General features: G+C 43.9%; 1 protein-coding gene across 2 annotated transcripts in view; it reads left to right on the top strand.

The window, feature by feature from the left end:
* The first annotated feature begins 6,247 nt into the window (after nucleotides 1-6,247).
* Nucleotides 6,248-26,834, top strand: part of LOC309332440 (uncharacterized protein) — a 145,489-nt gene continuing 124,902 nt past the window's right edge. For both annotated transcript variants that reach the window (XR_014152079.1, XM_081845644.1), the window contains exons 1-3: nucleotides 6,248-6,642; nucleotides 18,524-18,874; nucleotides 21,406-21,524. Coding sequence is in view for 1 of the 2 variants with exons in the window: in XM_081845644.1 (XP_081701770.1) it covers nucleotides 6,588-6,642; nucleotides 18,524-18,874; nucleotides 21,406-21,524 (525 nt within the window). In the remaining variant the exon portion in view is untranslated. The remainder of the gene's footprint in view (nucleotides 6,643-18,523; nucleotides 18,875-21,405; nucleotides 21,525-26,834) is intronic.

A 26,834-nucleotide genomic window follows, 5' to 3' on the forward strand; every position in this document is an offset into this window, starting at 1 on the left:
CGGACAGGAGGACCCAGAGGAGGAAAGAGCAAAGGAAGAGGTGGAGCAAGGCTAGAGTCTTAAACTGGTGTCTGGGGGGAGGAGATTCAGATGGAGCTTCAGCGGTCTAGAGTTGAGACGTAGAGCTGCGCGCCGCGGCTTTGAAATCGAAACTGAACTTCAATAAAGACTTTTGTTTATAACAAGAACTGGCGTTGGTCCTTTGTGAGCTGGGACCTTGGGCAGCTCTGACAGCAACTGTAATCAACAAATTACGCTAGTAGGACTACAAGAAGTTTTGTAAGGAGAAATATATGAAACATTGCAAAATAGGAAAAGAAGAGAGATATTAGTTAGGAGACTTAAATGTAATGGTGAAAGTAAGAAATGTATACTAAGTGATTAGACTGGAAAATTTTCAGAAGTCAAAAAAACTGTATAAGATGTAAAATTCTGTTTAATTATTGTTGAAAATGCTATGTTAAAACTAATAAAAATTATATTTAAAAAAAGAAAGAAAAAATGAAAGCCGACTAGTTCTTTTTTAAATTTAAATAAATGCAAGAAACAATAGCACTTAACATCTTGGGGTTTTTTTAGAAGGGTAAATGTGTTTTCGTTTATTTAAGTAAACGCCCAAGTTAAATAAACTAATATAGCTCAGTCGGTAGAGCATGAGACTCTTAATCTCACGGTTGTGGGTTCGAGCCCCACGTTGGGAGAAAAAATTCCCAGCATTGCAGGGGGTGGACTGGATGACTCCTGTGATCCCTTCCATCTCTATGATTTCACGATTATAATACCTAAATGAGCACCAGTTTCTTTTTTCATCTAGAAGAAGCAGCCACCTTGCACTTCTCACCATCGGAGTTTGCAACTGAAATCACCGGTTCCTCTGCGGAAATATTTAAAACTGTTCCTGGTATATTTACAGTGTTTTTATATCCCAGCCCAGAAAAAAAAAAAGGTTCCAGTTTGCTATGAGTCAGTACTTTCCTCTTACCAAAATACAATGAAACATCTGTTCCCCATCATATTTGGCAATAATCGCTCTGTTGGGTTTGGAAATTCGAGAAAATTCAAGTAGAGGATTGTTGAATTTGGAGCTCAGCTGATTTTGGCTTGCACTCTGGAAGCTGAATGGTCATATGTTATATAAATAGTTTGAAAGTTGTACATTCTTTCTTTTCGTATTCCAGTGTTTATTAATAACTACAGAAATACACCCCGTCCAGCCCAAATGAGGTGGTTCTAAAGAATATTCATCCCTGTGTTTCAACAGCAATTGAAAACCTTGTTCTCCAAGGCTTGTGAAAATTTGGTTTCTAGCCTTTGCTTCAAATTCACATATTATAATGGAGGAGCTGCAACACTCCAACTTCTGTACGGCAGTTGCTTGAATTTTCTGTATAATAAGATAAACTCTTGAGGGCGCCCACCATCAAATTTTGAGATTATGTCAAGATGTGTATCGCTAGGTTACATCTGTGTCCATGTGTAACATCTCTGAATGGTGACGATCACCTTGCAAGTGACCTTCATATTTACTGGGAGATATGTAGAATGAGGCATCAACCTTGCATGTCTTAACACAGGTAATTTGGGACTAATTTATGCCTTTGCTGATTTTTGTCCTGATGAAATTTCTTTCTTTTTTTTGGGAGGGGGCAAAATAACAATACATTCAGAAAGTAAAACATTAAGGTTGGGGCTCATAGCATAAATGAAGAATGGACAATTAATTTTGTTTGGTTGCCACATTTAGAAAAGGCCTTTCTTTTGGGGGTTTTGGGAGATAGGAAAAAACTTAGCTGGTTCACTTTTCTTTTTTAAACATAGGAACACATGAACCCACAAACTTACACCTCTTAGTAGAGGTTGGTAAAGTTCATGTTATTTGAAGCCAGAGTCCTTTTTAAATTTCAATTGCATAATCGAAAGCTCACATATATATTACTGTACTAGAACCTATAAAAGGACCTCTGGCAGTTAAGTCCAGTCACGAACGACTCTGGGGTTGTGGCGCTCATCTCGCTTTACTGCCTGAGGGAGCCGTTTGTCCACAGACAGTTTTTCCGGGTCATGTGGCCAGCATGACTAAGCTGCTTCTGGCGAACCAGAGCAGTGCACGGAAATGCCATTTACCTTCCCGCCGGAGCGGTACCTATTTGTCTACATGTACTTTGACATGCTTTTGAACTGCTAGGTTGGCAGGAGCTGGGACCGAGCAACAGGAGCTCACCCCGTCATGGGGATTTGAACCTCCGACCTTCCGATCGGCAAGCCCTAGGCTCAGTGGTTTAGCCCACAGCGCCACCCGTGTCCCCAATACAGTCTCCAGTTAAAGAACAGAGGAATCCATAGAGATAAATATTGCTATTTGATAGTTTTTTCAAGAGCGTTGTTGTGCAGACATGAGCTCCAGATCTTCAACATCAAGCTAATGTTCCTGATCTTCTACCCCTAAAACTGGGTGTAGAGAGGGAGTTGGGAAGTAGTAGCTTTCCAGATATAGTTGATCTCCAACTCTTTTTAAAAAAATAATATTTATTCAAAGTTTAAGAGTTACAGAAAGAAAAAAAGAAAAATACAAAATACAAAAAAATACAACAACAACAAAAAAGAGAATACACTCACTTGAAAAAAAGAAAAAAGAACAGATTAAACCTTTGCAAAACTTTCTTCCTTTACTTATTTCCTTGACCTCCTCACACCTCCCATTTTTGTATTCTAGTTCAAATCATTATTTCTGCAAATCCTTCCAACCTTATTTTCATTTAAGTAATTTAATTTATTTTTAAAACCACTTTTACTTTATCCAATCTTAACTCTCATCCAAACCCATATATCAATACTTATTCTTAAGACATTTCTCTAAGGTCGAAAAAGATTCCCTTCCACGAATTCCCCAACTCTCATAATAAACAAAAAAACAAATTATATTGTATACCCTTTAAGTTCCCAATTTCCACCCATACCCCCTTCCCGGGTTCAGTCCCCAACATAAGTCCATCAATCTCAAAAAGCCATTAGCCCGGAGATCTTACATCCGAGGCTCTTAAGTCTCTCTCTTGTCCCCTCTGCCAGTCTTTTTGATAGTCCTTAGTATTGAAAACCAAATCTCGGGGAAGCTCGAACCCATCAGCATCCACATTCCTTCCAGCCAAACCTCCGTACCAGCCAAACCTCCAACTCCGATCAGTCCTAACTAGCATGACCAATGGTTTTATGGTTTTCCCACATTACAAGGTAAAAGTAGTAGTACCAAGATATTCTCCTTACAACGAAGAGACTAATGAAAACAGAGCTACAACCTTTCTATGCATGGACATTACATATGGCTAAGCATTCAAAGATGAAAACTCACATCACTTTTTTTTTAGTACAGTACACATCATATGGGTACTGAAAGTATTATAGTAGATGTCTTGACAGCAAATCTATCCAAAATATTTTGTAAGGGTCTGGCGGTTTTTCTGCTTCTCGCTGACTGATCACATCATGCAAGAACGGATCCCAAATGATAGCAAAATTGTGTTTCTTGGCTTCTCCCCTGAGCAAACACCTATTCTGGGTAGTCTCCTTAAAGATCCATTGCTAAGAAGTTTGTAGGATGAGGCAGGAGCTGGAGTCCCGCTGTACAGTGGTACCTCGGGTTAAGAACTTAATTCGATCCGGAGGTCCATACTTAACCTGAAACTGTTCTTAACCTGAGGCACCATTTTAGCTAATGGGGCCTCCTGCAGCTGCCGCACCGTTGGAGCACGATTTCTGTTCTCATCCTGAACCAAAGTTCTTAACCTGAAGCACTATTTCTGGGTTAGCGGAGTCTGTAACCTGAAGCGTATGTAACCTGAAGCGTATGTAACCTGAGGCATCACTGTATTTTAGATTTCCCATCCCTGCTTTGGGCTATTCTCTCAGCTCGCAGTTGCCACCTTCTTTTTAGGGACAATAATTTTTATTAATTTTCAATTACAACCCACATTATAACAATACCAAATTATAAGACAGTTATCAATACCAATCACACAAATACCAAATGAAACAATTTATGTGACCCCCCCCCTGCATGCTAGAATTGATGGTAAGATGATTTTCTTTATATCTGCATTCCAAAACCTTATTTTACATTCCAGTCAAGGTAACAATCCCATATACAGCAGCAGTTGTCGCCTTCCTGGCAATAAGCTACATAAACAATGACGCTCTTTCCCTTGACAACTGGAATTAGTATATATGATGTTGACAATTCTCAGCCCACTTCCCAACCAATTTCTGCAGATCCCTGCACATCTCTTCCCCTGCAAACTGCCATGCATAGATCCCATTCAGAGACTTTTTGAGTGGGGCCACTCTTTAGCTCTGACTGTCTCTTGGTGTCATCTTCCCCAGGCCAGATTTCAGATGTTCCGCAACAATGCTACCATTTCCCCCCCACATTTCATTCCTTCTCCTCTGACATAGATTTCTTCTCTCTGCAGAACTTTATTAGTTGTACCTCACACATTTGACTGGGTTGCCCACTCTGGGCAGCTTCCAACACATAGGAAAGCATAATAAAACATCAAACTATAAAAACTTCCCTATACAGGGCTCAGTGGCGTAGCGTGGGTTGTTAGCACCCAGGGCAAGGCAAGTAATTTGCGCCCCCTAACCCGTGGATTTTAGCAGGGGGCAGAGAGCTGCGAGTGCGAGCGCCCCCCCCAGATCTTGCGCCCGGTGCGAGAAGGCCCTCTGCCCCCCCTGCACCCCCACGCTACGCCACTGACAGGGCTGCCTTCAGTTGTCTTCTAAAGGTTGCATAATTGTTCCGATTTAGCGCCGCTAAAGATTGGGTTTTCCAGGGGAAAGTGGCGAGGCAAAGGCAAAACCGCTCAGACCCATGCGTAGAAGTGGTGGTGAAACTGGTACAAAATGTTTTGCCTTTCTGGCTGCTATGGTAGGGTTACCAGATGTCCCCTGTTCCCAGGGACAGTCCCTGGATTTGCAAATCTGTCCCTGGGAAATGTGGCAGTGGCAGCCTTAGCGGCCTGGAGCCAGCCTGGTGGTGCAGTTGGCTCTGGCTGGCTTCAGGAGCTGCCTGCTGCCCGCTGCCGTGGTGCCCGCCATTTTTCCTTGCCGGAACTTCCAGCGAGGAAAAATGGTGGACGCCACAGCAGCGAGGAGCTCCTGAAGCCAGCCAGAGCCAACTGCGCTACCAGGCTGACTCTGGGCTGCTGACTGCCGCTGCTTCCGCCACTGCTGAAGGGGAACCGGGGATGTCTGGTGGTACAGAACTCCTGCCCCCTTCCCCCCTTTGTTTTGACTGATCAGAGGAGGCTTGGGAGTTGTGGCCGGCCGGCCGTTGCCCAGTTTTTTTAAAAAAACTCTGCGCATTTATGTTTCACAAGGTGCGAAAGAAGGGATTTGCATCTTGCCTGGCAGAGAAACTGCGCACCTTGCTCCCCTCCTGGGTAATGCCCTCCCACCTGCGATTCCCGAATCTCATCCGATCTGTCAAAACAAAGGAGGAAGGGGGAATGAGACCGGGGAAGACTCGGGAGTCACAGGTGGGTCATGCACCGTTGCCCAGTTTTTTTTAAACTTTGCACATTTATGTTTCACAGGGTGCGAAAGAAGGGCTTTGCGCCTTTATACATTACACATGTGTACTTGGGCTTTTGCCTCACCATCCCCACTACTGACTCCTTGTTGCTAAAGGACCCCTGACCATTAGGTCCTGTCATGGCCGATTCTGTGGTTGCGGCGCTTAACTCGCTTTATTGGCCGAGGGAGCCGGCGTACAGCTTCTGGGTCATGTGGCCAGCATGACTAAGCCACTTCTGGCGAACCAGAGCAGCGCACGGAAACCCCGTTTACCTTCCCGCCAGAGAGGTAGCTATTTATCTACTTGCACTTTGACGTGCTTTTGAACTGCTAGGTTGGCAGGAGCAGGGACCGAGCAACGGGAGCTCACCCCGTCGCGGGGATTTGAACCGCCGACCTTCTGATCGGCAAGTCCTAGGCTCTCTGGTTTACTCAGCTTAAAAAAAAAAAAAAAGGGTCCCCGGATTCATTGAAAAAAAATCTGGTAACCATATGCTATGGTGGTAGCAGGTTTCCTTTCCTAGGGATACAGATACTACTACTGCCTAGGGAGACAAGTAAGTGGAAAAAACCAGATGAGACCCAGCTTGCTTCAGGACTATGGTCCATAGATGGGCTGCAGTGGTCTTTCAAGAGAAACGAAATTAATATTTGCCTCAGATTCCACTGTCTAGTCTAACTGGGCTCCAAACTATCATGCTCATGTACGTTTCGGGGGCTGGCATTTCCTCCCTGCCAAATTCAGAACAGGCTGTCATTTACCTATGACTGAGCAACTTGATCTGAAAAAGAGGTGTAGAAAAGAAAGAGGATGAATAAACAGAGACAAAATGGTAAAGTCATCAAAGAGCTCTGCTTCCTGTTTGTAACTCTGCTTCCTGTATGCCGCTCAGAGGAAAAGAGGAGATGGAAATCTGCGAGGTGCCTGCCTTTTGACCTGAAAAGTCAATTTTCTTTTTTTCCTCCTCGGTCCTCTCTGTCTCTACGGGGCCAGGATTTTCAGCCCACCCTTTCGCACCATGATCTTGTGGATCCTTACTGCACTCAGTCTAATTCAGCCTGACAGCCTAACAGGTAAGTCCTTTCTCTCTGTCTCTCCCATATAGAGGTGGAAGGGACCCCGAGGGTCATCTAGTCCAACCCCCTGCAATGCAGGAATCTCGGCTAAAGCATCCATGACAGATGGCCTTCCAACCTCTGCTTAAAAACCTCCAAGGAAGGGAGACTGTTCCACTGTTATTGGCTGGATTCTATGCCAGTTTACTTGGGTGTAAACCAAATTAATTCAGAACAAGCTTGATTAGGACTTGGCTGCCTTGCACAAAAAATGATACGGGATTGAAATAAAGGGTGCCATTTCTGGAGATTGGCAAAAAATTAGTAACTGAGCTAGCTTTAATCACCAGTCTGTATTTCTTGAGAAGGGTCTGTGGCAAATGATGCTTTTTAAAAAGTTGCTGAAGCTAAGCAGATCTTTGTTCTGTACACTGCCCAGATAAGAAATAAGCTGCATTGGGATTCTTGGAGGAAGAATAGGATACATGTGCAACAAATATCACAAATGAATAGCATGAAGACCTCAAATTGGGTGCATTTGAAGATTTGCTTAGATACGTGTCATACAATATACGTTCTGGTTACTTATTTTCTATAGTGTGCCCATCATTAAGGTTGCATAAAACAGTATTTGGTTAATTGATATCTTTGTTTCCATTGGAAGTTTGCTGTCTGCGGTGTTTTGAAAATTAACAGATATATAGTTTGGTCACAGTCCTTGTGAGCGATTAGCAGCAAGGTTGTTTCATGTTTAGTGAGCATTTGTTGTGAATTTCTTTGCATGGTGGGATTATTATACAGCACCCATTAATTGTTGATAAGTCATTCTAATTTGTTTGTGGGCAACAAACCACTTCATAAAGGAATTGTTATCCCATACTTTCCAGCAGTTCCCCCGTCACTTTCCTTACTGCAAACAGTTCAATTTTTATTTCTGAGTTGGTTTGTTGCACAAGATCACCAAATCCATTTTGAACAACTTGAATTTGCTGTTCTACGGTGGAAATTCCACCCTTCTACCCGTAGAGTCGCAATCTAACTTTGGCTTCCCTAAAAAAACCCCTCAACAACTCTAGTCAATTCAATGGGTAGATCATTGCTAGTATTGTGGACAGCCCTGATATATAGCATAAACTAGCATCATATTTGCACACATTCCAGGCATCAGAAACAGCCCGTTCAGGATTTTGAAAAAAGATTTCAGCACATCTTTCAGATTTTGAATTGTTCCTACATAGTTAGCTCCCCCCCCCCGTGTTATCACCCCTTAAATGCTGCTTTTGTGATGCTCTAAATGCTACACTGTTCTTGAGACTCGTTAAAGACCTGTTTTCATTAGCTTATCAAAGCTCGAATTTCTGAAGTCCCTGGTGTGACTGCTACTTCTAAGCTTTGTTCCAAAGGGCAGAAGAATGTCGATACTTACAGGCAGAAATCACAAAAATGAAAGTGAATGCACCCTCTTTCAGTATGGTTAATGAGCAAAGGATTGTTGACATTTAGGACAACTTTTTGACACTGTAGAACCTTTTTGAGTTCCTTGCATATTTCCCACTCCTGCATATTTCTTGGGAGCGCACGTCCTTTAGCTTCTTATCCCTCGTTCAGATTTATAATTCACAGCTTTCTCTGTTAAACTAAGCAGAAGAGAACTGAGATATTATAAATGAACAGATCGCACCACCAGAGAGCAAATTAGCAGCAGCTGCCTTTAAATGGTCTCATAAAGTAATGATGATGAAAGATAATGAAGTAAGTATTTAATAACCACAGTGGGCCACACCAAAGTCATTGCGATGCAGCGAATTCACCGGCTTGTGTTGGGTCCCCACATCAAGTCCCAATGCATTAGTGTACTTATTGCATGATGTCCTTCTGCAAACCACAGAGCCTTATTTCTAAAATAGCTGTAATAATAATAATAATAATAATAATAATAATAATAATAATAATAATTTATTTGTACCCCGCCCATCTGGCTGGGTTTCCCCAGGCACTCTGGGCGGCTTCCACAGAGACCAAAAATACACTAAAATATCACACATTACAAACTTCCCTGAACAGGGCTGCCTTAAGATGTCTTCTGAATGTCAGGTAGTTGTTTATCACTTTGACATCTGATGGGAGGGCATTCCACAGGGCGGGCGCCACCACCGAGAAGGCCCTCTGCCTGGTTCCCTGTAGCTTTGCTTCTCACAGTGAGGGAACCGCCCTTGGCGCTGGACCTCAGTGTCCAGGCAGAACGATGGGGGTGGAGATGCAGGTAGAATCAGTGATGATGCTTTACAATGGTGCAAGGTGATTTCAAAATGGCTGGTTTGGATCTTAAATGTAGAAACTAGTCAATATAGAAATGGTGGACTGATTGCGGTCGGGGGAGAAAGATAATTCTGGTTGTATGCAATCTCCAGAGTAAATAAGCTATTTCACCTCAGGTTTCCCAAATGCAAAGCTGAGCTTTCCTCATTCTGTGAAGCGCCCCGAAATCTTCTGATGAAGGGTGATACACAAATTTAAGAAATAAAGTCAAATAACTCAGTTCGCACAAACCTCTGGCTCTCACCATTAAATTGCACACATGAGAACGCTTACATTTTGTTAAGAATATGTTGTTGCTGTTGTTGTTTAGTCGTTTAGTCGTGTCCGACTCTTCGTGACCCCCTGGACCAGAGCACGCCAGGCACTCCTGTCTTCCACTGCCTCCCGCAGTTTGGTCAAACTCAAGCTGGCAGCTTCGAGAGCACTGTCCAACCATCTTGTCCTCTGTCGTCCCCTTCTCCTTGTGCCCTCCATCTTTCCCAATATCAGGGTCTTTTCCAGGGTGTCTTCTCTTCTCATGAGGTGGCCAAAGTATTGCAGCCTCAGCTTCAGGATCTGTCCTTCCAGTGAGCACTCAGGGCTGATTTCCTTAAGAATGGATCGGTATGATCTTCTTGCAGTCCATGGGACTCTCAAGAGTCTCCTCCAGCACCATAATTGGCATTCTGGGTCAGGCCACATAGGTCAGAGGTGGGGAGACTTCAGGCTTGCAAAATCTATTCTTTCATTAGAACCTCAGGATTCACCCATCAGAGCCTGTGGCAAAAGAGAATTATAGAGTTCTGAGGCTTTTTGTTTAAGCCCCAGATTTTCTTTGGAGTATCAGAACTGGAGTTCACAATCCTTGTACGCAAAAACAACCACAGTCCTGGTTATTCTCAGCTTCCTTCATTTCCCATTTGTGGAATGCTCACCCCAGGGAGGTTTGACTGGGGCCTTCACTTTACACCTTTACGCGTCAAGCGAAAACATTCCTCTTTAACCAGGCCTTTGGCTGTTTGACAACCGAAGCCCTTTTAAAAATCTCTTGTGGAAGCGGGGATCATTGCTTTGTCTTTGTTTTCATTTATGCATTTTCTGTTTTTTGTTTTTTAATATTGTGATTTCATGTTGTCAACCACCCTGAGATCTATAGGTATAGGACAGGATACGAATTTAATAAATATATAAAATAAATAAACAGTCTATGATGTCTGAAAGGGAGGGTCATTTTGTTGTTGATATTGTCAAACAACTGGGAGTTGGAAATCCTTGCCGATCGACTGTAAATCACCGAGAGATCTACCAATAGACCCTGATCTCCTTTCCTTCTTTCTGCTCTATTTCAACAACCAGATTCATCCGGAAGCTTCTAGAAGGTTCTTAATCCCCTGTGGTTTGTCTCTAGTACCTGCTACTCAGAGATACCTTGCCTCTCAACAAGATGGTTCTATTAGCAATTCTGTCCAATAACCATTGATCATCCCATCCCTAGATATATTTCTAATGCCATCTAAGCTACAATTACTGCACCTTGCGGAGAAAGAGTCCATTAGTTAATTAAGCATTGTCAATCCTGAAGCATCTGACCCTGAGATATAAAATTTCTTCCACATTGACTCTTGCTTCCCTTAAATAATAGTACAATGTGTTTGTTTGTTTTTAAATCAAGTTCTCTTCATAATCAGAGCCATGTTACAGTGGAAGCATTGCACTGTCTCTCCAACCTAAATTCCACCCTCCCTGAAACCATTATTTGCAGAAAACATTCAGACACCTACATAACACCAATGTGCTTTCCCCAAGTCGGGCAAAAAGCAGCTTGCGGGGAGCAAATTTGATAGGGAAGATGACCCGGGGCACCTACTTGAGATGAATTTCAAGCAGAGGCTGAGCTAGGGTTGCATGTAGCTTGTTGTGTGCGGCCCATGACCTCTCAAATTACATGTACCTTATATGCGTCGATAACATGTGAGCAGGGCAACAGTTGAAGGCAGTGCAAATCAGATAGTCTGACTGGGAGTGGCTGCCAAGACCATATAACACTGGTCTTGAAAGACCTACATTGGCTCCCAGTACATTTCGGAGCACAATTCAAAGTGTTGTTGCTGACCTTTAAAGCCCTAAATGGCCTCGGCCCAGTAGACCTGAAGGAGCATCTCCACCCGCATCGTTCAGCCCAGACACTGAGGTCCAGCTCCAAGGGCCTTCTGGCAGTTCCCTCACTGCGAGAAGTGAGGTTGCAGGGAACTAGGCAGAGGGCCTTCTCGGTAGTGGCGCCCGCCCTGTGGAAAGCCCTCCCATCAGATGTCAAGGAAATAAACAACTAACTGACTTTTAGAAGACATCTGAAGGCAGCCCTGTTTAGGGAAGTTTTTAGTGTTTGATGTTTTATCGTGTTTTTAATATTCTGTTGGGAACCTCCCAGAGTGGCTGGGGAAACCTAGCCAGATGGGCGGGGTATAAATTAATAGTAGTAGTAGTAACAACAACAACAACCTGTGTGTTGGATTGCAGCCATCATGGAAATAAGCAGAGAGGTGTGGTCTCCATCTTATGTCTTCCATGCAAAGCTTAAGTTTGATTTTTTTGGGGTCAACAAGATCTCACATTTTATTTTCAAATGCTTTTTATTGAGATTTAAGAACACCAACACCAACCAACAAAAACATCAGGTCTTATTACATATATCCTACTTTGTGCTCCATAGAGCCGTTGACTTCCGTCCTTCCCTTCCGCAAGTTTTCTTATTCCAGTCTATAATTCACAGTTTCATTGATTAAAAATTACACCGTGACATAAGATTTAATTTAATCTTGCCAACGTTTTCAAATTTCTACAGTTCTCACTTATATAAACCATAAATTTACTCCATTCTTTTTGGTACTTCGTCTCCTCCTGATTGCGAATTCTGTGTGTCAATTTGGCCATTTCAGCATATTCGACCAGCTTTATCTGCCATTCCCTTAGTCGGAATCTCCTGTTACTTCCACTTTTGGGCTATCAAAACTCTAGCTGCTGTTGTTGCATACAGATATAATCTGTATTATGTTTATAAGTTTGATTTTTTTTTTTAAGTCTCAGAGAAGGCAGAGGCTCAAAGTCAAAGGGCAGCTAGTTGACTAAAGCAGTAAAACTCAGACAAAGAACTCTTAGACAAAGAACAAACCATTAAAAATGGGCGAAAGGGCTCTTGCTTTCACTTAAAAGTAATTTTAAATACCAAGTCGGACATGGCTCCTTACCGTTTTGCTTATGGCAAAACAGCGAATGATGCATTTTGGTGCTCGGTCACGCTGTTAAACATTATGCCTCATACTTGAGCAAGGCTGTATAGAAGGAGCTGCTCCTTCCGTTATTTGAGGCCCAAGTACTCTGAGTCGCGGTTGGAAGTGTATCGGCAACCAGTGGAGATCTTTGAGACTTGGTCAGTGGAGCCTGCTAGCATTCTAGCTACTGAATTCTGTATCAGTTTTAACCTCTAAACCATTTCCAAGGGCAGCCCCACGTAAAGCGCACTGCAGCAGTCTAGTCCCAAGGTTACCAGCGCATGGAGCACTGCAGCCAAGGATTTCTGTCCAGGGAGGGCAGTAGTTGGTGAACCAGCCTGAAATAACAACCAAAGCCACCTGGACCTTTGACCAGTGCTGGGTCAAAGAGCACTCTCCAACACCTTGCCTAAGAAGGGAAAATTAACCGTTTAGCAACACAGTGGTACCTCGAGTTAAGAACTTAATTCGTTCTGGAGGTCCGTTCTTAACCTGAAACTGTTCTTAACCTGATGTACCAGGTTAACCTGAGAGCCAGTGTGGTGTAGTGGTTAAGAGAAGTGGACTTGTAATCTGGTGAACCGGGTTCGATTCCCCAGTCCTCCACATGCAGCTGCTGGGTGACCTTGGCCTGGTCACACTTCTCTGAAGTCTCTCAGCTTCACTCACCTCACAGAGTGTTTGTTGTGGGGGAGGAAGGGAAAGGAGATTGTTAGCCGCTTTGAGACTCCTTAGGGTAGTGATAAAGCAGGATATCAAATCCAAACTCTTCTTAGCTAATGGTGCCTCCCGCTACTGCTGCATCACCACCACACAATTTCTGTTCTCATCCTGAAGCAAAGTTCTTAACCCAAGGCACTATTTCTGGGTTAGCGGAGTCTGTAACCTGAAGCGCCTGTAACCTGAAGCATCTGTAACTTGAGGTACCACTTTAGTCCTCTCCTCCTGTTAATGAGAGGGTGCAAAACCGCCTTCGTGCTTCTTGCAATGAGGCAATCCCTGCTTCCTCGACCCAACGTTCTTCAGCTCCCTCTTACGGAGCAAGGGAAGCTATTATTTAAATCTGGATGGATGCTACGGTCTCTGAGCCTTGGCGGAGTGCTTCCTGGGACCTACATGCTGGCCATTATTGAAAACAGGATGCTGGCCTAGAGGCACCTGACATGAAGATGATGCGCAAGCCGCTGTTGCAGCATTTTCTTCCACTCAGTTTGTGGGAAGAGGTCAATGCCCGCCCCCCACCAGAGCAGCAAACTTTTATCATTTGTTTGTGAGGCTCTCTTCTCCACACACACACACACACACACTCCTCACAAGCACCCAATTGTCATTTTGAGTAGCATGTTCTTAATTTGAAACTGTTCTTAATTTGGAGGTCCGTTCTTAATTTGAAACTGTTCTTAACCTGAAGCACCACTTTAGCTAATGGGGCCTCCTGCTGCCGCCGCGCTTGTTGTTCAGTCGTTTAGTCGTGTCCGACTCTTCGTGATCCCATGGACCAGAGCACGCCAGGCACTTCTGTCTTCCACTGCCTCCCGCAGTTTAGTCAAACTCATGCTGGTAGCTTCGAGAACACTGTCCAACCATCTCGTCCTCTGTCGTCCCCTTCTTCTTGTGCCCTCCATCTTTCCCAACATCAGGGTCTTTTCCAAGGAGTCTTATTTTCTCATGAGGTGGCCAAAGTATTGGAGCCTCAGCTTCAGGATCTGTCCTTCCAGTGAGCACTCAGGCCTGATTTCCTTCAGAATGGATAGGTTTGATTTTCTTGCATTCCATGGGACTCTCAAGAGTCTCCTCCAGACCAGAATTCAAAAGCATCAATTCTTCAGCGATCAGCCTTCTTTATGGTCCAGCCTTTATGGTCCAGCCGCTGTGCTACTAGAGCACAATTTCTGTTCTCATCCTGAAGCAAAGTTCTTAACCTGAGGTACTATTTCTGGGTTAGCGGAGTCTGTAACCTGAAGCGTATGTAACCTGAAGCGTATGTAACCTGAAGCGTATGTAACCCGAGGCACCACTGTAGTGTGTGGGTGGGTGGTTGTTGGTACACCTGCATAAACAACTTATGATCCAGCATTTTTTCCCCTTCAGAAAAGGGAACACCTATCAGTCCTGGTCCTAGGAATAGATCTCCAAGGGCTGCATGCATGCATGGATTTGATTTCTGCCTATAAACATACAGCTTATGAAAGGACCCTGTCTTTGCAGAGAGCTGGTTACAGATAGGTAGCCGTGTTGGTCTGCCATGGTCAAAACAAAATAAAAAAATTCCTTCCAGTAGCACCTTAAAGACCAACTGAGTTAGTTCTAGGTATGAGCTTTCGTGTGCATGCACACTTCTTCAGATACACTGAAACAGAAGTCACCGGACCTTTCTATATAGTGAGAAGGTGGGGAGGGGTATTACTCAGAAGGGTGGTGGGAATGGGTGATTGGCAGATAGCTGCGATGAGCCTGTTGACGACTCTTAACGACTGCAATAGGTCTAACAGGAAAAAGCAAGGGGTGAGAAGGTGAAAAATGGCTTTGTCATGTATAATGAGATAAGAATCCAATGTCTTTATTCAAACCAGGTCTCTCCATAGTTTTAAGTTTGGTGATAAGTTGCAATTCAGCAGCTGGAAAGAGAAGCTGCTGAATTGCAACTTATCACCAAACTTAAAACTATGGAGAGACCTGGTTTGAATAAAGACATTGGATTCTTATCTCATTATACATGACAAAGCCATTTTTCACCTTCTCACCCCTTGCTTTTTCCTGTTAGACCTATTGCAGTCGTTAAGAGTCGTCAACAGGCTCATCGCAGCTATCTGCCAATCACCCATTCCCACCACCCTTCTGAGTAATACCCCTCCCCACCTTCTCACTATATAGAAAGGTCCGGTGACTTCTGTTTCAGTGTATCTGAAGAAGTGTGCATGCACACGAAAGCTCATACCTAGAACTAACTCAGTTGGTCTTTAAGGTGCTACTGGAAGGAATTTTTTTATTTTGTTTTGCAGAGAGCTGTTGTCTTGAAGTCAAGAGTATCGGAATGAAGCTGGGTCCTGTCCTTCAGCTGTTCTAGCTCAGGGACATAAGATGGTCCAAGAATGCTTTGAAGGGGTTCACAGATGAGCCTCGACTTCCAGGTCCTACAACAGGCTGCCCTGATGCAAGTTACAGATGAACTTAAAGGTCCAGCTCCGAGGGCCTTTTTGCGGTTCCCTCACTGCGAGAATGAGGTTACAGGGAACCAGGCAGAGGGCCTTCTTGGTAGTGGCGCCCACCTTGTGGAACGCCCTCCCATCAGATGTCAAGGAAATACACAAGTATCTGACTTTTAGAAGACATCTGAAGGCAGCTCTGTTTAGGGAAGTTTTTAATGTTTGTTGTTTTATCGTGTTTTTAATAATCTGCTGGGAGCCACCCAGAGTGGCTGGGGAGACCTAGCCAGATGGGCAGGGTATAAGTAATAAATTATTATTATTATTATTATTATTATTATTATTATTATTATTATTTTCACTCGGCCTCTCGGCTGTGGTAGATGCATTACAGTTTTTGACAATGAGAGACAATACACAGAGATTTAGGAGATTTCAACCTCTGACAGTTGTACTCTAAATATAGCTGCAGACGGATGAGGGAAGACAAGCAATGGTGCGAAAATGGTACTTTATATTTCGTTTAGATCACAGTCCTATATGTTATAAGATCTAGAAGAAATAAATTAAATCTAAAGACTTGATGCAACATGGAGTTGTAGCCAACTAAGTTCTACTCAGAATATATCTGCTGAAATTAATGAACTTATGTTGGTATGTCCGTAAATTTCATTGGGTCTACTCTGATTATAACTAGCCTTGGATACATCCCATAATGTTGGATCTTGAGGTTGCTTCCCCATTCACTGGCATTTTAGCTCAAGAGCCATTATTTGCTCACCCAGTTTTTAAGATGATGCCAGATAATTGCCATCTGGCATTTTCTGCATTGTCGTCCCAACTTTGTGCAGACCTCATTTGTGGTAAAATAAATTTACAACATAAATAAGAATAGTGGCCATCTCTACAATGTGTGTGGATTGGCAAAGTGCTATTAAGGCTTTTCAGGGCTTCTGTATCTTTCATTAGCAGCTTCCTTCTTACAGCTTTTTGCCTTCTTATTGTTTCCTGCGCAGTGCTGCAACAGCATTACAGTGGTACTTCAGGTTACATACGCTTCAGGTTACATACGCTTCAGGTTACAGACTCCGCTAACCCAGGAATAGTACCTTGGGTTAAGAACTTTGCTTCAGGATGAGAACAGAAATCGCGCAGCAGCGGCGCAGCAGCAGCGGGAGGCCCCATTAGCTAAAGTGGTGCTTCAGGTTAAGAACAGTTTCAGGTTAAGAACGGACCTCCAGAACGAATTAAGTTCTTAACCCGAGGTCCCACTGTACTGAAGAACCAGGATATCAAAAAGATGTCAGAAATGGAAATGGACATAAGTTTTGCGTGTTCATTCGAGGTCAGAGATAGAAATGACAGAAGTGAATATAAGCGAATATTTGCAATATTCGCTATTGTTGTTTCTTTAGCCCACAAACAATATGTAAATAATTGCATTATTTTCTGCATTGTTATTGACATTTCCTTTCCATTGAAACACATTGAAATTCATTACATAATTAGAATTATGCTAATTTTGGCTCCAGTGGACAAGTGATACAGGTTTTAGCAGAAGCCAAATGGCAGTGGAACAGAAACAACATTGATTGCAATGAACACAGGTTCAGGATGAACATCTCTGACTCCTTACACCCCTACTGAAAATGGCCTTTTAATTGCCCTTTCAAAGGGCAAATTTCCCTGTAGTGCAATTTTTCACCCACCCCTTTTTATTGCAAACTAATTCTAGATTGCACTAAAATATTTTAGATAAATTAATTAATAAATAAAATCAGTAACGAATCTCCCACTGATCCTACAGGGAATAGGAATGGACTAATTAAGGGGGAATCAATCATTGAACTTTCAGCAGCACTGAACAGGAAGCAATAACCGAAGCAAAAACGGCAAGGAGTTGGCTGCAGATTAACACCGAATGACCTCATCTGAGTAGACCTTATAGACGAATCTTGGCCACGACCCTGGGTATGGTCAGATAACATAGCTATACATTCAAAATGTACAAAAACCACAGTTTGAATTAAACTTCCTGCTGTGTGTGGAAAAAGCAATGCTGCCACAGCAGTAAAGGGCTCTGCTGTGAAAGCAACCTGATTCTCATGCATTTGACAGCGGGGAATTTTTTTTTTTGCTGAGATCAAGGAGGAGTTCCTTTGTTTCCCAGGACCTGAGCTACATTCCCAGGCCATGAGCTTCATCCAGAAGATCTTTGATGACATTTGGAGCCACTAACTTTTGAATAAAGTGTTTTTCTGTCCTGTTTTGCTTAAGCATGCCTGGCCCTAAAACTTAGGGCAGTCTTATGCAAACTGCTTAAGGAGAAGTTAGGACAAGTTATCCCCCTAGCCAAGCTTATAATACTTCCTGAATCTTGAGGTTTTTTTGTTTTTCATATCTACGGGACCGCCTCTCCTGGTATGTCCCATGGAGGAACTTACGGTCTTCAAATAAAAACATCTTGAAGGTCCCAGGCCACAGAGAGGTTAGGCTGGCCTCAACCAGAGCCAGGGCTTTTTCGGCTGTGGCTCCGATCTGGTGGAACGCTCTGTCACAAGAGACTAGGGCCCTGCGGGACTTGACATCTTTCCGCAGGGCCTGCAAGACAGAGCTGTTCCACCAGGCCTTTGGCCAGGGCACAGCCTGACTCCCTCCTTTGGCAATCTTCACAAAATTTTAGCCTAATGGTTGCCATCAATTTGATTTGAATTAATTTTAGAATGAAATGATTTTAGAATGTTGTACTATTTGATTGTTGTTAGCCGCCCTGAGCCCGGCTTCGGCTGGGGAGGCCGGGATATAAATAAAATTTATTATTATTATTATTATTATTATTATTATTATTATTATTATTATTATTAACAAAGGTTTTCAATATTCCTTCCCCATTCAAGAAGAGTTGCACTTTTAGCAGTAGCTCACGCTAAAAATCTCGCTCTCTTTTTTCTTCTCATGCAATCTTATATTAATGTCCTAATTAAGGCTGGTAGCTACATAAGTTACTTCCAAGTAAATATATTTAGGAACAAAGCACTGTTATGAAATGCAGCAATGTTTCTCTTTGGAAAGGTTTAATAATACGAAACAAAACCTGCTCTGCTCTTCCCCCACCTTAATATTTTCCTTCCTTCTGGTGCCACCACTGCCTAACAACATTTGTTTCTCTCTTTCCCCCACCCTCAGAAGCGAATATTTTAGTGCAACAGAGACCTCTGCGCCTAATGAGCGAAAGTGCCAAGATATTCTGCAACTACACATCTAACGGAAAGAAAATAGAGGCCTTCAGAGCCTTGCTCCGTAAAGGAATAGAAAGGGTGGAAGTCTGCTCCATTTACAAGAACAGCACCCATAATATTACCAAATACAGTCCGGAAATCAGCTGCCAAGTTGCTTTCAAGACAGAAAAGGAGGTCACCTTTAACCTGCAGAGCCTACATGCCAATCAAACGGACATTTACAGCTGCAAAATTGAGGTCTTTGAGCCACCGCCGTATGAAGTCAACGAAAGCCTTGGCACTTTAGTTCACGTGCAAGGTACAAATGTGAAAGTCCTTGTATATGCCCCAAATCACTCATGCTAGGGCTACTAGTATTTAAACTGGGCATCTAGAAATGTCTACTCCCCTTTGCCAAATGCAAACCAACACTTTCTCAACAAACAGCGAATTTCCTTAACAGCAGGGGCTACTTTTATTTCGGAAGAAAAGGCAGCTGTGGAGCCCCAGTCTTCTGGTCCAGACTGCAGCCCCATTCTGTTTTCCTTCCTCCCCCCCAAAAAAACACCACACCTCCCTACTGCTGTCTCTCTGCCCCCCACTCAAGTGCTGCTGCTGCTGCAATAAAGTAAAGTCCAGTTGCGACCGACTCTGGGGTTGCGCCGTTTATCTCGCTTTACTGGCCGAGGAAGCCAGCGTAAAGCTTCTGGGTCATGTGGCCAGCATGACTAAGCTGCTTCTGGCAAACCAGAACAGCACATGGAAATGCTGTTTACCTTCCCGCCGGAGCAGCACCTATTTATCTATTTGCACTTTGACGTGCTTTCGAACTGCTAGGTTGGCAGGAGCAGGGACTGAGCAACGGGAGCTCACCCCGTTATGGGGATTCGAACTGCCGACCTTCTGATCGGCAAGTCCTAGGCTCTGTGGTTTAACCCACAGCGCCACCCGCATCCCAAATATGGGGTATATCAGAGCATAATAAGAGCCAGGTGCCTGTGCGAAACCTGCAAGCAGGACCTGAGCACTAATAATAATAATAATAATAATAATAATAATAATAATAATAATTAATACTTTGCCCTTCTGGGGAAGAACAGGGAAACATCAATCGTTAAGGCTTCCCAAAACAGGGCTGCCTTCAGATGTCTATGAGAAGTTATATAGTTGTTTCACTCTATGACATCTGATGGGAGAGCGTTCCACAGGGTGGACGTCATTACCAAGAAGGTCCTCTTCCTTCTTCTCTGTAACTTCACTTCTCACAGTGAGGGAACCACCAGAAGACCTCGGCGCTGGATCTCAGTGTCCAGGTTGAACTATGGGTGTGGAGACGCTCCTTCAGGTATACTGAGCCGAGGCCATTTAGGGCTTTAAAGGTCAACACCAACCATTTGAATTGTGCTCAGGAACGAACAGGTAGACTGGTATTATGTGGTCCAAGCGGCTGCTTCCAGTCTAGCAGCTGCATTCTAGATTAATGGCCATTTCTGAGTTAGCTGCAAAGGTAGCCCCACGTAGAGTGCATTGCAATAGTCCAAGCAGGAGATAACCAGAGCATGCACCACTCTGGCAAGGCCGTGCACAGGCAGGTAGGGTTTAGCAGGCATGGAGTTGGTTGACAGCCACCCTGGACCCAGAGTTGACCTGTGCCTCCACAGACAGCTCTGAGTCCAAGAGCCCTCTGCCATCCTGTGCTTTCCAACAATTGGTATGCAGTAGCTGTGGTTTAAACCACTAAGACTCTTGGGCTTGTTGATCAGAAGGTTGGCGGTTCGAATCCCTGTGACGGGGTGAGCTCCCATTGCTCTGTCCCAGCTCCTGCCAACCTAGTAGTTCGAAAGCATGTCAAAGTGCAAGTAGATAAATAGGTACCACTCCGGTGGGAAGGTAAACGGCGTTTCCATGCACTCTGTCTTCCATCATGGTGTCCCATTGCAACAGAAGCGGTTTAGTCCTGCTGGCCACATGACCTGGAAAGCTGTCTGTGGACAAACGCTGGCTCCCTTGGCCTGAAAGCGAGATGAGCACCGCACCCCCATAGTTGCCTTTGACTGGATGTAACCATCCGGGGCTTCCTTTACCTTTACCTTTTTTACCTTTACTGCATTAATTTGTCTAACCCTCTTTCAAAACATCTAGATTGACAGCTGTCACTGACTCCTGCAGGAGTGAGTTCCATAGTTTAACCATTCAGCCTTTGTGTTATTCAAATTCTTTTTCGGCTGTCCTCACTTGCACTTTTTTTTGGGTGCCAAAGTTTGTGTTCTTTTTTTGTTGTCTTCATATGGACAAGATTTCATTTTTTTAGATGAAGTCTTGCCTCTGATAGTGTCTTGGACCCTGCTTGTCAACCACACTGGTGTCATCTTGTTCCTCATGGTACACTTCTAGATCTGTGGCGTACATTCCATTTCAGTACAGTCGTATCTTGGCGCCCAAACGCCTTGGGAGTCGAACATTTCAGCTCCCAAACGATTGAAAACCGGAAGTAAGTATTCCGGTTTTCGAACGTTCTTTTGGAAGCCGAACATCTGACCGGGCTTCTGTGATCAATCAGAAGCCTCGCTTTGGAAGTCAAATGTTTCGGAAGTTGAACGGTCTTCCGGAACCAATTCTGTTCAACTTACAAGGTATGACTGTATCTAATAATGTGTTTTTAAACAACTCCCATGCATTTTGGTGTGATCTGACCCTCTAGACTTTATCAACTTCCTTTTTTAACCAATCTCCTCATTTTGGGGAAGTTTCCTTTTTTGAAATCAAATGTGATCTAGGAATAACAGTAACATAGCTTTTCATTTATAGTTTGTGCAGATGCGTTTTAAAGCTTTTCTCCCCTCTGTCAAGCCCCAGAAACTCCAGAATCTCAATGTCAACAAGGACCAGAATTCATGAGTATGGCAGCAGCTATCGGAGTCCTTATTTTCTACAGCATCCTAACAACAACAGCTTTTTTCTATTGTTGGGTAAGGAATGGTTGTTTCTCACTTATTTCACGTGCTTGAGGTACACTTAAATGCAGAAGAGCAACAATAATCTAATTTTGGAGATGGGAAAAGCTAGTCCACTTCCGTGTTGTTACATGCCATCCTACTCTGCCTTGCCAAGCAAAGAGGTGAGCTCTCTAGATCATGAACCCCCCATGGCCCAGATGTTTTGGACTACAACTCCCATGATCCCTTGCCATAGTGGCTGGGACAGAAGGATGATGGACTCCAAAATATCTGAAGGGCAACAGGTTGGGGAAATCTGGACCATCTTTTAATTCTCTTTGTATGGTTTGATAGCCGAAGGTCCTAGCTCAATGATCTTTGATGGCTGCTGGTTATCCTAAGGCAGTTGGATTTGTCTCTCACACTCCACCTTGGGGAGGGGGGCTGAGGTCATGAAATTTGAACCTGTCTGCAGAGTGGGAAGGAAAATTGAGCCATGAGGTGTACACTGCTGCTTTAGGCTGCGGAGAAAGATGTGTCCCAAGACTAGTGCTGCAAGGGTTGGCTGCTTGGCACGTCTTGACTTGGACATATGCAAATAAAAAATATAACAGAAATGCTTTATGACCCACCAGTTTTCGTTCCCTGCTAGGAAATAGGCCCTGTTCAAAACTCAGTGGCTGGAGTGTGGTTGAATTACTGGGGTGCTCATCAAAAGATATTTAATGTTGCACACCACCCTGGGATGTTTTGATAAAGGGCGGTACATAAACTGAATAATAATAATAATAATAATGATTTTTTTTTAAAGAAGTAAAAATGATACAGTGATGCTACTCAGCCTCAGCTCCAACTTCCTTACCATTTTAGGAGCCTGCATCTTGGTGAATGTTGTTGTTGTTGTTGTTTAGTCGTTTAGTCGTGTCCGACTCTTCGTAACCCCCTGGACCAGAGCACGCCAGGCACTTCTGTCTTCCACTGCCTCCCGCAGTTTCGTCAAAATCATGCTGCTAGCTTCGAGAACACTATCCAACCATCTCGTCCTCTGTCGTCCCCTTCTCCTTGTGCCCTCCATCTTTCCCAACATCAGGGTCTTTTCCAGGGAGTCTTCTCTTCTCATGAGGTGGCCAAAGTATTGGAGCCTCAGCTTCAGGATCTGTCCTTCCAGTGAGCACTCAGGGCTGATTTCCTTAAGAATGGATAGGTTTGATCTTCTTGCAGTCCATGGGACAGTCAAGAGTCTCCTCCAGCTCCAGAATTCAAAAGCATCCATTCTTTGGCGATCAGCCTTCTTTATGGTCCACTTGGTGAATGTGCACCCTCCCAATTGTGCAAACCATGGGCTGGATTCAACTAACCCGTTCTGCTAGTGGGGTCCCCCTCTTTCTCCCAAAGCCATCTGAGGGGTGTCGGAAGAACCCCAGAAGGTGTTTTTTTGGAGTGGGGGGAGAGGAGAGATCAGGCAAGCAGAAATGCTTGTGTTGGCAGAACAGCCTCCTTAGCTCTACACTGAATTCTGTCCCATGGGCTAAAGTATGGATTCAAGCCAATTTTTCGCTAATTTTGTTGAAAGTTGGGTGGCTGTGTTCTCTAGGCTCCTTCATCACAAGGGGACACTTTCATTGCTGTGTACTGTGCTGAGAAACACCCAGGTTTTCTAGTTAAATAATTGTGGCAGCACATTCCGCAGAAGCAAAATTGTTCGTGAAACAGCTAATAATAGTGTAGAGGCCGCATGTCTGAATCAGGCCAAATGTACAGAAGATTTTGCTAGCTCAGCTCTAGAGACCAGTGCATTTTTTGCAGCTGTTCCATACACTTGCAAGGAAGTGATGATAAGAAGATGAGCAAGTGACACAAACATCTGCTTTCCATACTTTTGGGTATTAAGTGAAGGGGAATCTCATGTACCTCTCTTGCTGTCAGTACTGAGTACAGTGGTACCTCGGGTTACATACACTTCAGGTTACATACGCTTCAGGTTACAGACTCCGCTAACCCAGAAATAGTGCTTCAGGTTAAGAACTTGGTGTCAGGATAAGAACAGAAATAGTGCTCCGGTGGCGCAGCGGCAGCGGGAGGCCCCATTAGCTAACAGTTTCAGGTTAAGAATGGACCTCTGGAACGAAATAAATCTGTATCTAGTTAAACGAAGCTGATACTATATCAGTAGAATTTTAGAGCCATAATCTCCACACAAAAAGTACCATGCATATCAAGTATTTCCATGTAGTACATCTTATGTTAAATACGTACACATCTACCAACCGCCATTCCCCTCCCCCCACCTGTTTATTATTTTTACACAATACAGTGGTACCTTGGGTTACATATGCTTCAGGTTACAGACTCCGCTAACCCAGAAATAGTACCTTGGGTTAAGAACTTTGCTTCAGGATGAGAACAGAAATCGTGCTCCAGTGGCGCAGCGGCAGCAGGAGGCCCCATTAGCTAAAGTGGTGTTTCAGGTTAAGAACAGTTTCAGGTTAAGAACAGACCTCCGGAACGAATTAAGTACTTAACCCGAGGTACCACTGTATCTCTCCAGTAAGGCGATGCACAAGGACTGAGTTTAGTTCTCCTCCGCAGAATACCCAGAAATGCCGAAAAATTATTAACACACAATTGTTTCATCACTCCTTGCAAAGTGGATTTTGTTCACTGGGTTTTGTTGATTACAACGATTAAATTCTCTCTCCTCCATCATTTTCTTTGTAGCTGAAAACCAAGAAGAATAAGATTGTTCGGAATGACTATTTCAACATGACTGCCTGGCAATCAAACGCTCCAAAGAAGAGACCTCAAGCGCCAGGTGTCCCAGCGAGAAACTACACTGCGTACCGGTCATGGGAGCCATGACAATTGGTAACATAAATGGCCTGTTCTCTACAATGGGAAATATGAATGGACATTTCACCCCTTAGCTCAGCGCGCCTGTTGTCGACGGTCACTGATATCCCCACGAAAAGTTGTTCTCAGCACTGTGAAGGATAAAAACTGTTATGTTATGCTTCAAACTGATGGTGGAAAAGAAGAAAAACTGACAATGGATTGTAAATACAGTCTCATAAACCTCTCTTACGCAAATGCTGGTTCCATCAGCATTGATGCAATTTCTTGATTGCTTCAGTCTTTGGATTATGTGTATAAATTGTACCAAAACTCTGGCAATTCACCAAGCAAAGAGCAGAGGTAAAAATATGTTGTCTTTCATGGCAAAAGGGGAAATACCGAATGGGAGAGTCTAAAACATATGTTTAACAGATCAGGAGCATTCAGCTAAGTTGGCCCAGTATTATAAAGAACATCATACTATTGTAAGCGAAGTGAGTGATTAGTTGGATAGCTTTGCCATGTAATTCTGCATAGTCCCTTTCCCTGCTGATGAACAAATTCCTCATACTGCTAAAACAATCAATCTGCAAGTCATTTCTGAGAGAGCCTTTAAGGAAGAGTGGAATGTGCAGCCATATGAGACCACTCTTGAGATTTGCAGACTTTCACTAAGGCTTGGACAATGTCCTACATAAAGGAGCAGGCAAAATGTCGTCACTGAGAAGAGAGAATTAATCAACTGATGACCCACATGCCGCTTGGCTCCCAGTGAGATCCAAGAGAGATAACGACAGGGATTATATTTTCCTTTCTTGCTGTCTGGACACAATATATGCATGGTTCAATGATTATAGCCAAGCAAAGCCTGGAATTAAAAAGGCAACTGGTTTTTCCTCCCTCAATGCTGTCTAGTTGTAGCAAATGTAGGACGTACAATAGCATTTTGCCAGTAAAAAAAGCGACATTGCAAAAAAACAAAGTTGATTTTAATTTTCTTGATGAGTTAACAACTTTCAAAGTGTGACATATGGGTTACTGAACAGGAACCAACAGGAGCCTTACAGAACAGGAAACAACTAAGGCTGTCACATCCTTAGCACCACCTCAGCAGGCACACCCATCACTACCGAATGTTCCCCAGTGCAATGTAGGTTGTAGGTACCGGGGTATGTGTGTGTCTTGTACACCGACCCTGGTCTGGCAAGGCTTGCAAACTTTCCTGCTCACCTGTGGCGAGTCTTGCCCAGTTGACTTACTTTCCTTTGTATAAAACAAGCCCGAAGGAGCCCCCAACCCGCTCACAGGTCCTTGTATGATCAGTGGAAACAGTTGGTCCTGGCAATTATTGTTGTAGTTGTTTAGTCATTTAGTCGTGTCTGACTCTTTGTGACCCCGTGGACCAGAGCACGCCAGGCACTCCTGTCTTCCACTGCCTCCCGCAATTTAGTCAAACTCATGCTGGTAGCGTCGAGAACAATGTCCCACCATCTTGTCCTCTGTCGTCCCCTTCTCCTTGCACCCTCTATATTTCCCAACATCAGGGTCTTTTCCAGGGAGTCTTCTCTTCTCATGAGGCGGTCAAAGTATTGGAGCCTCAGCTTCACGATCTGTCCTTCCAGTGAGCACTCAGGGCTGATTTCCTTCAGAATGGATAGGTTTGATCTTCTTGCAGTCCATGGGTCTCTCAAGAGTCTTCTCCAGCACCATAATTCAAAAGCATCAATTCTTTATGGCAATTATTAACCACTCTCAATTCCACCTTGATCATTGCCACATGCCCAGATTTTAACTTATCTGAGATAATTTTAAGATGTATTTTAATTAACTGGTGTCTGTTTTTATGCTTATTGTGTTGTTTTTATTATGTTAGCTGCTCTGAGCCCGGCCTTGGCCGGGGAGGGCTGGATACAAATAAAAAAATATTATTATTATTATTATTATTATTATTATTATTATTATTATTGAGTCAAACAAAGCACAGAAAGAATGTAGTAAGAGCAAGGCCAACGCATGACTTGAAATGACTAGGAAGCAATGAACCTACCGTATTTTTCGCTCTATTGGACGCACCGGAGCACAGAACGCACCTAGTTTTTAGAGAGGGAAATCAAGGAAAAAGATATTATCCCCCCCCAGCCCCAAAGAGCAACGGACAGGCTGCGTGCTTCCTCTTTAGTCTTGAGCAGCATCTGTAGCCTTGCACAACGGGATGGATCCAGGGGTGCCGACTTATAAAAAATATTGGGGGGGGCGGGGGCCCATACCGACTTATAAAAAATATTGGGGGGGCCCAAGACCTCCAAACCGCTTCTGCTGGGGGAACGAAAGGGGTGAGCCCCGGGCTGCCCCGACCTTAAGTGAACCTGTGAGGGCCCGCCCTTTGCGGCAGCCGATTGGCTGCCGCCGTGGGCGGTGAATATTAATGAGCTAGGGGGAATCCTTGCTTCTCGCGCGGCTGACGCCAGCCCCGCAAGATTGTTGATGGGTCGAGAGCCCGCAACCCCACCC

This window comes from Podarcis erhardii (assembly GCF_964252035.2).
Source record: "Podarcis erhardii genome assembly, chromosome: 1".
Lineage (NCBI taxonomy): Eukaryota > Metazoa > Chordata > Lepidosauria > Squamata > Lacertidae > Podarcis > Podarcis erhardii.